Below are 12,968 nucleotides of genomic sequence, written 5' to 3'. Positions count from 1 at the left end.
TTCATACTTCATCCACTGCCAGCAAGTGACACCTTCACCTCTGATTCTGCTAGTTAGAGTGAGTGGTCCCATGTGCAGTACAAGAGCATTCTCTCCCTTAAAGGGACAGCTTTGGGATGTCCCAGCATATTCCAGTATCCCTCATAGATGAGCGAGAAAATGGAATTTTGGTTCTTACATGTAAAATCCTTTTCTAAGAGTGCAGGGGGGACACTAGACACCCACCCTTACGCTCCCGGATGTGCTTAAGGTTTTCACCAGGGTGTTCGTGGTCCATGTCACTGAGGCTGTGTGTGCTGTGGGCTTGGTTCTCCTCTTCTTCTACTCTGTCCTTGGAGCTTTGTTACTAATAAATGAAGGCTGCAGACAGGTTGTGGGGTATAGGGGAGGAAGAGCCTGTGCCGTTCAAGATTTAGTTTTTTGGTGCCCAGACTCCTCCAGCTTCACCCTATACCCAGGATATTCCATAGACTCCAAGAAAAGGATTTTACAGGTAAGAACCTAAATCCTATTATCCCTAACTAACAGAAGAAGCAAAGATGCTGTGAGCTATGAAGGGCAGATTTGGAGGGTATTTGGATGAAATGTACTTTTAGAAGTAAATATTGTCTACCAATGCCATCACAAATGTGGGGATGTTGATGGTGTGATTAAATGTATTAAATGAATAGCAATGGATAGTACAAACATGTGTAAAATAAAATGATTTATACATAGATGTATAATAAGAAAAATATAAGAGACCATTCAAGAAGAGGTGAACTAAATAAATCATTTATAACAAACAATATGTTAGATGAATCCTGGTAAAATATCAGACACAATATAGAAATCATGGAAACTGGCAGTTAGAAGTAAATTCCCTATCTGCTTTTGTTATTTTGATTTTGATTTCAAACAGAAAACCACAGGGTGGATATATAATAAGTAAACAATAGGGATGGGAGAAAACAAACAGTAAGCAGAAATGATAAACACGAAAAGACATAATTCTCTGTTACAGAGAGAAGAATATAAGGAAACCAAAAAAAAAAAGGAAATTTTAGGAAAACTGAAGCAGACGAAGACCTCAAAAGCAAGGAGGTTTCAAAAAGGTAGAACAAGATCCATTCAAGAAAGTATCCCACTTGTATTGGGGGGTCATTTAACAGTATTTGAGTCTCATATTACTGTGTAGTCTGAGACTTACAAAACACGCATTGTAGGCGGAGACCGCCAAGATGCTCAAACAACAAGAACACAAATGCCAAACTCCGAAACTTGACTACCCATCCGGTGATGGAGGTGTTGCTGCACCTGTAAGGGTGATGAAGCTCACAACATAGTCATAAAGGTTAGTGCAACCAAACAAATATATAAAAGTAAACTTTAAACTTGCATCCAGTCTGCTGTTCTACCATGTTTCCTCGATAATAAGACCTACCCCGAAAATAAGCCCTACCCTTAATTTTGTAACCCGGTCCAAATTAAGCCCTACCCCGAAAATAAGACCTACCTGAATCTCATTTTGAGCTGGGAACGCTGCAGAGACCCACGTTCCCAGTCATGCAGTGCGTGGGTGACGTCATGACGTCACCCGCGCGCTGAGGATAGTGTGCGGCCGCGCCTGCTGGATCATGTTAGATCCAGTCAGCGCGCAGGTGAGAGCGACATCCTGGATGGCGGCGAGTCAGGTAAGTGCACTGCAATAAGGGACACTGCTACAGGGGGGCCTGCATAAGCAGCACTTCTACAAGGGGGCCTGCAAGGGGGTGGCCTTCATAAGGGTCACTTCTACAAGGGGGCCTGCAAGGGGGGGCCTGCATAAGGGGCACTTCTACAAGGGGGCCTGCAAGGGGGTGGCCTGCATAAGGTCCACTTCTACAAAGGGGCCTGCAAGGGGGGGGCCTGCATTAGGGGCACTTCTACAAGGGGGCCTGCAAGGGGGGGGGCTGCATAAGGGGCACTTCTACAAGGGGGCCTACATAAAGGGCACTGCTGTCAATGTTAATTAATATAAGACCTACCCCGAAAATAAGCCCTATGGTGTTTTTTTGAACAAAAAAAAAATAAGACAGTGTCTTATTATCGGGGAAACACGGTACCATACTTTCCCACCACACAGGGCCAAATTAAGCCTTCAGGGGGCCTACCCCCACTCCTGCAGCCCTTCCTCTCTCATTTGGTTGTGGCATAGTGGATTGACAGAGAAGAGAGGAAGACACAGCGGGGTGCTGCGCATGCACAGAAGGCGCATGTGAGATGTTGTAATTCCTTAGAGAGAAAAAAAAGGGATATTCCCTCCAGCACACTGCAGCAATATTGGCAAAAATACTTGAATCCGGCATGATAACAGAATTCAGAGGTATTAGTTGCATACATTTGCAAATATATGATTAAGCGCCGGGCCAACGTCAAGGCTCCTCTATACCGGCATCCCTAACATTAAGGGGTTCACATCCAAGGTGCAAGGCACCCCAAAAGAATCCAGCCAAGGACCATTCCCAGGGCATTACATGAAAATGGAAGAAAGGTGATAGTGAAGTGTAAAGTATAGATGTGTAAAAGATAAATCAATAAGTGTTAATATAATAAGAATTAAAATTACATAGAAAATAAACAAAAGTATTTATGTGACTTAAGTGGTGATACCCTGAAAAGGCAAAGCCAGAATAACCCTGGGGGCCTCACGCCCAAACGCTCACCCCAAAATAATTATTGCTACCAAATAGTAGCACCCACTCTGGGTCATATAATTACAATTAATGTACTGCATGATAACAGCACATATATAAGCCAAGAGCTGACTCACCGAGGATTTACCCCAGAAACCTCCAAATGGCACTATAAGGACCAGCACATCCTCCCAATGCTGGCTCCCTTCATGCCTCTCAGAAGTACAAATAGAAAGTATGGTGATCGCTCAAATCAGCTTAATGATATTTCCCAGGTGCTTGTAAAGGGCGGGGTTTACACTGAACCAGAGGAAAAAAAGGGATATTCCCTCCAGCACACTGCAGCAATATTGGCAAAAATACTTGAATCCTACATGATAACAGAATTCAGAGGTATTAGTTGCATGCATTTGCAAATATATGATTAAGCGTCAGGCCAACGTCAGGGCTCCTCTATAAAGGTGTCCCTAACATTAAGGGGTTCACGTCTGAGGCGCAAGGCACCCCAAAAGAATCCAGCCAAGGACCATTCCCAGGGCATCACACGAAAATGCAAGAAAGATAATAGTGAAGTGCAAAGTATAGATGTGTAAAAGATAAATCAATAAGTGTTAATATAATAAGAAAGAATTAAAATTACATAGATAATAAACAAACAAATAGAAAAGTGATGAAAAAGTATTTATGTGAATTAAGTGGTAATGCCCTGAAAAAGGCCCAGCCAGAATAACCCTGGGGGCCCCACGCCCAAACGCTCACCCCAAAATAATTATTGCTACCAAATAGTAGCACCCACTCTGGGACATATAATTGCAATTAATGTACTGCATGATAACAGCACATATATAACCCTGGGGTACCTCCTCGGTGAGTCAGCTCTCGGCTTATATATGTGCTTATATATGGCTAATTTATGCACCCCCCCCCTGTCACCTCCCACAAATGGTACTTCCTGTCAATCACTCTGCGATGGGTCTGTGTAGTTACTGCAATCACAGTCCCCATCGCAGTGGCTAGTTCGCACACTGCGATGAATGCGCAGAACACAACAGTCGGCCGATTGCGTGCATAATTGCAGTTGCGATCCTTGCTGAGTCAGGCCCTTAGTCCATCTAATGACGACAAATTACACTTCTTCCGACACTCATGCTAACAAAATCGGCCAGAGAAGAACCTCCAAGTAGCAAAAGAAGGGCTGGGATATAGCCGATAATCCAAGACACACCACAACAGACAGGACAAGACAGGGTTGGGGGGATAAGTAGTAGAAACACTACAGCAACAAGACTGTGGAAGAAAACAAAAAAGAAAACTTCAAGAAAATAAACAAAATTTAATGAGAAACCAGGCGGATAGAATATTTGAAGCTTAAAGACTTCCATCACACTGTACAGATGTGTCCCCTTACAGGTACATCTATCCTCCATGTGCTACAAGTCGCGTTATATCTGCATGCAAAATGCAATGTTACAGAGTCAGTGGCTGTGATACTAATGCAGCATTTCGCATGCAGATATAGCCGCAGTTGCACACAGAATGTAGGCAGTGGCGTCACAAGGGGGGTGCGGTCCGCACCCAGGTGTCACCCACCGAGGGGTGACACCAAGGTGCAGACTTCCCCTCACTGATAGGAGCCGGGTACTGCACTGTAGCTTTAAGTGCAGTATTCGACTCCTGTCACAGAGGGATTTGGCCGCCACGCCACACAGGGACCTCCTGTACCCCCCCCCACTTCTCCCCTAAGTAATAGGCACGGTGGAGGTTCGAGCTGTGTGGCCACACCCCTTCCCGTATGGCCACTGAATGTTAGCATCCCACATATCATCTTAATCAGCATAAGCTGCTTGCGTGTCCTATTCACATCACTTTGTGAATAAGATGCATTTTAAGGGAAAAAGTTGCACTAAAAGACGCTCGGCACTATTTAGTCGTCCACAGCATGGCATGACTGGAAGGGCTGTTTAACGCGCAAGGAAGCTAGATGTTTGTGGACACATCTGTACAGATGCTCCCAGTTATATTGTGGTTGATTGCACCACAAACGTGCGCACACATCGCGTCATGCGATTCCCCGCAACTGCATACACTACGCTATGGCGCACACTGCGATTGCACCATGCATTCTTATGGAGGTGCGGTCACGTATGCAGTGCGCATATCTGCTCCCATACGTGTGTCTCACACTATACATGGCGCGATTCGCTGCGTCATTGGCAGCAATATAGCTGGACATATCTGTAGTTTTGATTTCCGACAGAGAAAGCCTTACTAAAGCTGCCAATGTAGTAGCGCCAATCCAATAATAATGAGAAGCCAATGAAAGAGGTACAGCCCTTCAAAACCCAGGCAAACTAGAATTTCATTAATGAAGACCCGTCAGCATGCAGGAGCAAAAAGTCAGCCCAGAGAGGATGCATAAACACATATAAACACGACAGGACAAGTGTGAGTCCACAGAGTGATCCGTTTTGAAGTGCCATATCTTGCAAAGCACTGACCCCCCCCACAATGAGGACAAGCACTAGTGTCATGCCACGGTCCGCCTGCGAAGGTGCCACCAACTCAAAAAATCCTAAATGCCCTGTGGAAGGCCATGCCAAAGGCCAAGCTACAAAACTTTGCATTGTAGGATAAGCACGCCACCACCACCTACAGCTTGGGAAATATGGTCAGGTCAATAGGGCGCCTCCTGTTGATTGGGGCAGGAGTCATCCTCCCCCAGTCCTTCAAAGCCTTTGTGATGAGAAAACTTCTTGTGAGGTAAGGAAAACCTTTTCTTATGGGAAAAAAGTTAATGCAGGTCAGACATCACTCAGGAATTGCTTACTTCAGTGCACGCTATGAGGCCTCAGGCGGTGTCTGGTATCGCAGTAGCTAAATTATGCACGCCCCTGAAACAGTGTTGAGATGCACCGGCATGCCTATGTTCGCCCAACCACCCCCCGTTACCACCCAGAAACAGCATTTCCTGTCAATCACTCTGCCATGGGTTTGTGTAGCCTCTGCGATTGCAGTCCCGATCGCTGCATCTGGCACGCGCACGTGCACTGCGCCAGATGCGCAGTGCAAATTAATTGACCGATTGCGTGCATATATAAGCAACTGCGTTCCTTGCTGAATCAGGCACTGAGAAACCACTGTCCTTCAACGACTATAAACGTAATGCTACAAAATAAAAGTAAGCATCATCCAATGACTCCTTCTGCATGTTTCACCCCGAGTCCATGAGAAATTCTTCCATTCATGCCATGCATCTCATTGTGCCAGGTTTAAGAGATCATCCATCTAAGCCCTCCAATACCTATCAGACATAAGAAAGGCAAATACTGTATCACCAAACTCATTTGTATTAGTTACAAATTCACAAAAGTGGTTTCCACACAGAACACTATGAACCCTGTATATACCTTTAATATATGTATATGAATGGTTAATCAATTAGTCCAATAATCTCAAATTCACCATTGAGTCATATACTACTACTTGATAATCAGGGATGTGCCACAACCCGACTTATATAATCGCTAACACAAAAACAGAAAGAAAGAAGTCTATCAGGCAGTGCACTAGGACTGATATAAATAAAATGTAACTTTTATTAGTATTTATTAAAGGGATACATGTAACTCACTGAGACAAAAAGCTCAACACGACATACTAAAATATCATATTTATATGATAAAAGTGCACATGAGTTACATGTGTAATTTGTATTAGTTGCCAGCAAACTAATTTGAGCCCACTGAAACCTGGTCAGGGTATCAGCAACAAAATTTTCAATCCCTGACACATTCAATGATTTGAACACGATATTACATTGCAAACAGTGGAGAACTACTGTAGCTGTGCAAGCAAGTGCAGAAATGGAAGTTAGGAGGCCTGCTGATTGTTGATGGAATGGACAACTCTGAGGTTATCACTGAGGGGGCGGAACTACCAGCACCTGGAAGTACAGCATTGCTCTGCTGTACAAGCTGCAAGGTGCATGCCCAGAGCTTCTGAAGGATGGCCTGGGCAGCTCTGCAACATTGGTACTGGCTGTAACGTAACTGTTCCAGGCATCCAGCAAGTTAAATGCAAGAAGCATGGGGCAGCGATGGTGCCACCCCCAAGGTCCTGTGCCCTGGGAGGTGGCACGGCTTGCCAACCACTAGTTATAGTCCTGCTTGGAGGAGATGGACTGAGTTAGGGAGATACATACAAGAGATAGACTGAGAAGGTAAGACACATACAGGAGAGGGACTGAGAGGGGGAGATATATGCAGGAGAGGGACTGAGAGGGGGACATACATGCAGGAGAGGGACTGAAAGAGGGAGATACATGCAGGAGAGGGATTGAGAGGGGGAGACACATGCATAAGCTATGCAGCGAGGCTGGGAGACACATGCTCTGAGAGGGGATACAGGTGGGTGACACCTGTAGAAGATGGCTTGAGAGAGGAGGCGACACCTCCAGGAGATGGACTGAGGTTATCCCAATAGGGCACTGTACTGCTATCTCTCAACCTCTCACCTCATAATACAGATATGTGCTCTTGCATCTTTGCTACATACACATGCATCCGTGAGCAGATACGCGCACTTCATTTACACCCGCAAACCCATAGGATTTCATGGTGCAATCGCAGTGCACGCCATGGCGTACTGTAGCATACGCAGCTGCGGGTAACCACATGGCTTGATGCGTGCACACATTTGTAGCGCATCCGGCAAGGATGTAAGAGGACACCTCTGTATCTCCAATGCAACAATGATGGGGAATAACTAACAGTAGCATATGTCATGTGAGTCCCCTGCTGACCCACTCTGGAGGCCAAGGCGCTGCACACCAGGCTCCATCAAGGTAACAGGTAACAGCCAATACCTGTGGACCAAGCAGCATCTGTGTACAACTGGAACTGTGAATTAAAAAGCTCTGAGGCAAGAAACAATAATGAAACCAGATGACAAATGAATAAAATCGTGCAGCCTCAGTGGCCACTCTAACTTCCTACAGAACACCCTGCCAATCAAAATGATCTTCCAAGCAAGGTTGAGCAAACCTGACGCATAGTGACTTTCCTTGCAGCCACACAATACTCGATTACTGCACATAGCTTAAGAACCTCGTCCCCCGGCAACAGACAACAATTGGCCAAGGTATTGATCTTGATAAACTGGTAAGAAAGACAATAAGTGGGTCTCTTAGTCTTCTTGTGAGCTATAGGAACCCCAAAAGGAGTGAAAGTGAACACAAGGAAAAGCAAGGTTTTGAATCTGCCCGAATCCTCAGGATCAATACTCTAGAAGTCATCAAGACAGTTAGCTATTATATGACCCCCATGCCTTGCTCAACACATCAGTGAGGAAAGGGCTAAATTGTTCAAAAATAGTGCATGACAAATTTCACCCAAACAACATTATTACTGTTCTGTATTGCTTATGAGGAAATTCTTCATAATAAGCCCTCCATGAAAAACCTCTACTGCTCTGATACATAGAATGGATCAGATGCAAGTAACATATAAAATTTGGGTGTTCACTGGGGCAAGTCTCTAAATAGCTCTGTCACTTACACCCACCCAAAAGGTCCATAATAAACAGGTGTCCCATCTCCTTCCTTTGTCTGAAACAAGCACGTAAGTCACAATCCCATGAGGTGGAACTGTTCTGTGCATCTGCACAGCAGTCACCCAGTGTTACGGTTTGCTAGGCCATACTGTGTAAACCCCCTAGAATTCAAGCTAGCGAGGTCTTCCACCAAAAACAGCCTACCGTTGTTCCATTAGAACTGATAATGTTCACTGTTGGCCGCCTGGACTTAAACTCAGAGCAGTAGTGGTTTACAAAGATTACCTAGGGAGACCAGAGTTTCATGTGAGAGAGTAGGTGCTTGATGGGAAATAGTGTGACTAATACAGCCGGAGATTTTGATGCAACTGGTATGTTGATGGTGTAGCAAAAGAGCCAGTGGTGTGGCTTTGAGAACCTAAGGTGCAGCTTCGAGAGCCGGTGGTGCAGCTTGAGAACTAGTGGTACGGCTTGAGAACCGGTGATGCGGCTTGAGAGCTGATGGTGTGGCTAGAGAGCTGGTGATAACTAGAGAGCTGGTATCGTACTTGAGCCGATGGTGTGGCTATGAGGGCTGGTAGTGCAGCTTGAGAGTCGGTGGTGCGGCTTGGTGAGCAGGTGATGCGGCTTTGAGAGCTGGTGGTGCAGCTTTGTGTGCAGTTAGTGCGGTTTTGAGAGCCGGTGCGGCTTGAGAGCAGGTGATGCGGGTTTGTGAGCAGGTGATGCAGCTTTGAGAGCCGGTGCAGCTTGTGAGCCGGTGGTGCGACTTGAGAGCCAGTGATGCGGCTTTGTGAGCAGGTGATGAGGCTTTGAGAGCCGGTGTGGCTAGCGAACCGGTGGTGCGGCTTGAGAGCCGGTGGTGTGGCTTAAGAGTTGGTGATGCGGCTTTTTGAGCAGGTGGTTAGGCTTTGAGAGCAGATGCGGCTTGAGAGCCGGTGGTGCGGCTTGAGAGCCGGTGGTGCAGCTTGGGAGCTGATGGTGTGGCTTGAGAGCTGGTAGAGCAGCTTGATACGGCGTGGAAGTCTGAGTTGCAGCTTGAAAACCGAAGCGTGGAAGCTGGTAAGTAAGGGTCCGCTTGGAATAAGGAATAAGAACAAACACTGACCATGCAGCAGAGCCAAAGGATCCAAAAGGAAACACTATGGTCGGTGAGGCAGCAAAAGGCCAGCGTGAACACATAAGACAAGGATACAATCATGCTGTGTTCACACGTGACACCATGTGGCGTCCGGATCGCCTAGCAAACGACGGAAAGACCCCAGGCGAAATACTGGCAGATGAAGGTATATTGCTGGAAGGAAACAAGTTATGTCCGCGACTTCTAACACCCAGTTGCCTATGTCCGTGTGCATATGCATGGAATAGCACTGGCACATGTGCAGTCTGCAAATATCTGCAAGATGCTTCCACCTTTAAACTTACTTCCAAATCAAGATTATCACTGGCACCCTGTGAGTGCAATAGATCAAGCCCCTGTTACAAATAACAGCTCCTCAGTAGTCATTAACCTCCTCTCCAGGAGATCCTGGCATGAAACAGTTGGGGAAGGGCTTAATGATGCGATTCCCAGTTAATTATGTCAAAGAGGAAGAGGTTGAGATCCGAGAGAGTAGGCTCCATTCCTTGGGTTTTGGACATCCCGGGAAGTTCTGCATGTACTGTATGGTATGAGGAATAGTGATAGAACCGAGAGTATTGTTATTCCTGTCTCTATATCTGACTACTCCTGACAGTTATAGTTATATACCCTTAATGAATATATATAAAAGCTAGCCTGCATTAGAATCAGAGTCCCAGCTATGTCAATAGAGTAAAAACTAAAACAAAGGCAATTAGGACCAATGATGCTGAGGTTAAATTCTCACATACTGTAGATAGCTCAGAAACTAGGTACAAATTGTTATGCAAATGTATGTGTATAACAATATTTATCAGATGTACAAAAGGCATGTAAATTAATTGAAGAGTCCGAGTTAAACAACATATGCTCATACTGTATAGCATGAAACTGTTCAGAATTACAAAGTGTTCATCACTTAAAAAGCATCTTAAATAATTATATAGGTATTAAGCTACGAGAATTCTGAGAATCTCCACTTATTCACCTAGACACATGCGATCTTTAGCACTGTGCATTCTCAATAGCCAAGCACATGCAACACGTTGTAACTGGGTGGCAGTGGGAATTTGCACATATACTAAATTGCATGACGGTATTTTGTGACCATGTAGTCACAATTTCGGATTATGCAGAGTTTATGTACAAATAGATCCTAGGACTGGTGCAAGTGCACGCTGATAGTGATGATGGCTACTTCCACAAGAAGATTAATAAGTGTGGCACAGGTTGCAACTCCGCAGTCAGGTGAATATCCTCATTAAAAGTGCAGCTTTTCCTGACTTGCACACAACTCTCAAACAGCCCTTCATGGGCTATGAACTGTGCACTAGTGGATATGTGACAATAGTTAGTCGCATATCCACTAACTACTGAAGGGGGTAACGGCGTGTTAACAGGGTGGGGTGTTCACACATAGATTACATTTAGTAAGGGCATGTAGTTGCAATTGTGGGCTATGCAGAGCTGTATACATGCTAAGATACACTTCTTTACAGGTGGATCTCTTTCACCAAGTATAGAGCTGGTGCAAGTGCACCCTCATGATGATTATGTCTATGATACCAAGCATATGGATAGTGTCAGTACAGTTTCATAGATGCATACAACTTGAGATGTTAGTGTATATGTGTATTCAGTTCTGTACACACTGGACCTCATTCAGAGTCGGTCGTTGCGGCCGCATGGTTGTAAGGTAAAAGGGGCCGGATATGCAAATGAAGCGCTCGCAAGTTGCGTCGTTAAGATGGGATCGTTAGCTGGACGAGCGAGGGGAGGATGCGGCCGTAAGACTAAAAATACGCCCCCTTCTCGTTCCCATTACACGTCATCTCCAGGCATATAAGGATCAATCGAGACCATCGGGAACCATCGGAGCTGGTCGTAGACCTTAAGGTTGACCATACCCTCTCTTAAGCACTACGATCAAGTCAGTGTAAAAACCTCCCATGTCACATGTGCCATGACACTACTTAGTTAATTATGCACTCCCATAAAACGCCGTTAGCATAGTCAGGCACGCCTGCGTTTGGATCTCCACTCCCCCATTCACAAGCACCTTCCCCTGTTACCACCCACAAACGCCTCATCCTGTCACTCAAACTAATGACCTGGCTAAGTTGAAGGAGAGAGCAATTTCTGATCGTAATAGCTAGTTTGCGCACGCGCATTGTGAATTTTACGCATGCGCAGTTTAGCGAACATCGGTGGCGTACGACCGTGCGGCCGCAACGACCGACTCTGAATGAGGTCCACAGTGTGGGCATAGTTCCGGCAACTCAGAATTGGCCACATACTGCAAAATGCTCAATAGGAATAAAAGATAAAACAGAAGCTGGTGTAAAGATGTGTATGAAAACTTCAGCATAATAAAAAGCAAGTTGCTGTGGACATCCTATGATTACAATCAGTTATTTATATAATGCACACTAGGGGGTATATTTTGCTGGTTTATAGAAGTGGAAATGTTGCCCATAGCAACCAATCAGATTCTAGCTAGTATCTTCTAGAAAGTGTTAGATAAATGCTAAGTAGAATCTGACTGGTTGCTAAGGGGAACATCTCCACTTCTATAAACCTGCACCTTAGTAAATATACTCCACAGGGCCTGATTCTGAGTTGTAAGCACCCACAGCCAATTAACTTACTAGTATGTTTTCGGTGTGTCGGAGGAAACTGGAGCACCTGGAGAAAAGCCCCACAAACACAGGGTGGACATACAAACTACACACACATCAGCCATATATGGGAATTGAACTCAATACCTCATTGTTGTGACCACTACACCCAATATGCTGCTGTAATCCTATGTTGTTACGTTGTTACGTGTGCATATATGATACATAAATAAATAGACAGACAAGTAGACAGATACTTCTTTTCTCTACTTCTCACTACAGGAGTCATTATAAAAAGAAAAAGCGGAGAGATTCCTTGTCCATTGGCAGTTGAAGCATTTGCTGCTCACCTCAGCTACATCTGTAAATATGATGATAAGTATAGCAAGTAAGTAATCAGCCTTCAATAATGTAAGTGTAATGATTTTTTATGTACCTAAACAGTTTAGTTTGCATTTAGTTTGCTTCCAAAAATGGATATTGGGGTCTATTTACTAAGCCTTGGATGGAGATAGGAGATAAGTGGACAGAGATAGAGGACCTTATTCAGAGGCGGCCGTACGGTCTACAACCGCACGGCCGCCTCGATGTTTTGCCAGTGCGCATGCGCACGAGGGAACCGGCTCCCTCATGCGCATGCGTGAGACCCGCTACGACCGACAGCGCCAGTCGTAGTAGCGGGTCTCTTTCCAAAGCGAGCTGTCAGGCTCTCTGGGGCTTACGACAGGTGAGACCCTACCCTAGGGTCTCGTCTCTGACCATCGCGACCATCACCCGAGCGGTCATTAGAGCTGTGGGTGTTAACTCACAGCCTAACGACCGCAACAGAGGCGGCCGGTCAGGATGCAAGTGGCCGCCCAGTTTCTGAGCGACCGCTTGCATCCTCCGACCGCCTCTGAATGAGGCCCAGAGTACCAACCAAGCTAACTGTCATTTTTCAAACACAGCCTGTGACATGGCAGTTAGGAGCTGATTGGCTGGTACTTTATCTCTGTTCACTTTATCTCCATCCAAGGCTTAGTAAATAGA

At 45.4% G+C, this 12,968-nt stretch overlaps 1 protein-coding gene across 1 annotated transcript in view; it reads left to right on the top strand.

Annotated features, from left to right (window-relative positions):
• PGBD5 (piggyBac transposable element derived 5) overlaps positions 1-12,968 on the top strand; it is a 263,507-nt gene that overhangs the window by 206,468 nt on the left and 44,071 nt on the right. Inside the window, exon 6 of the mRNA XM_088472489.1 lies at positions 12,222-12,327. Coding sequence (XP_088328615.1) covers positions 12,222-12,327 — 106 coding nt within the window. The remainder of the gene's footprint in view (positions 1-12,221; positions 12,328-12,968) is intronic.

This window comes from Taudactylus pleione, unplaced genomic scaffold (genome assembly GCF_031769625.1).
Source record: "Taudactylus pleione unplaced genomic scaffold, aTauple2 ptg000125l, whole genome shotgun sequence".
Classification (NCBI taxonomy): domain Eukaryota; kingdom Metazoa; phylum Chordata; class Amphibia; order Anura; family Myobatrachidae; genus Taudactylus; species Taudactylus pleione.
This window is presented reverse-complemented; position numbering and strand designations above follow the sequence as displayed.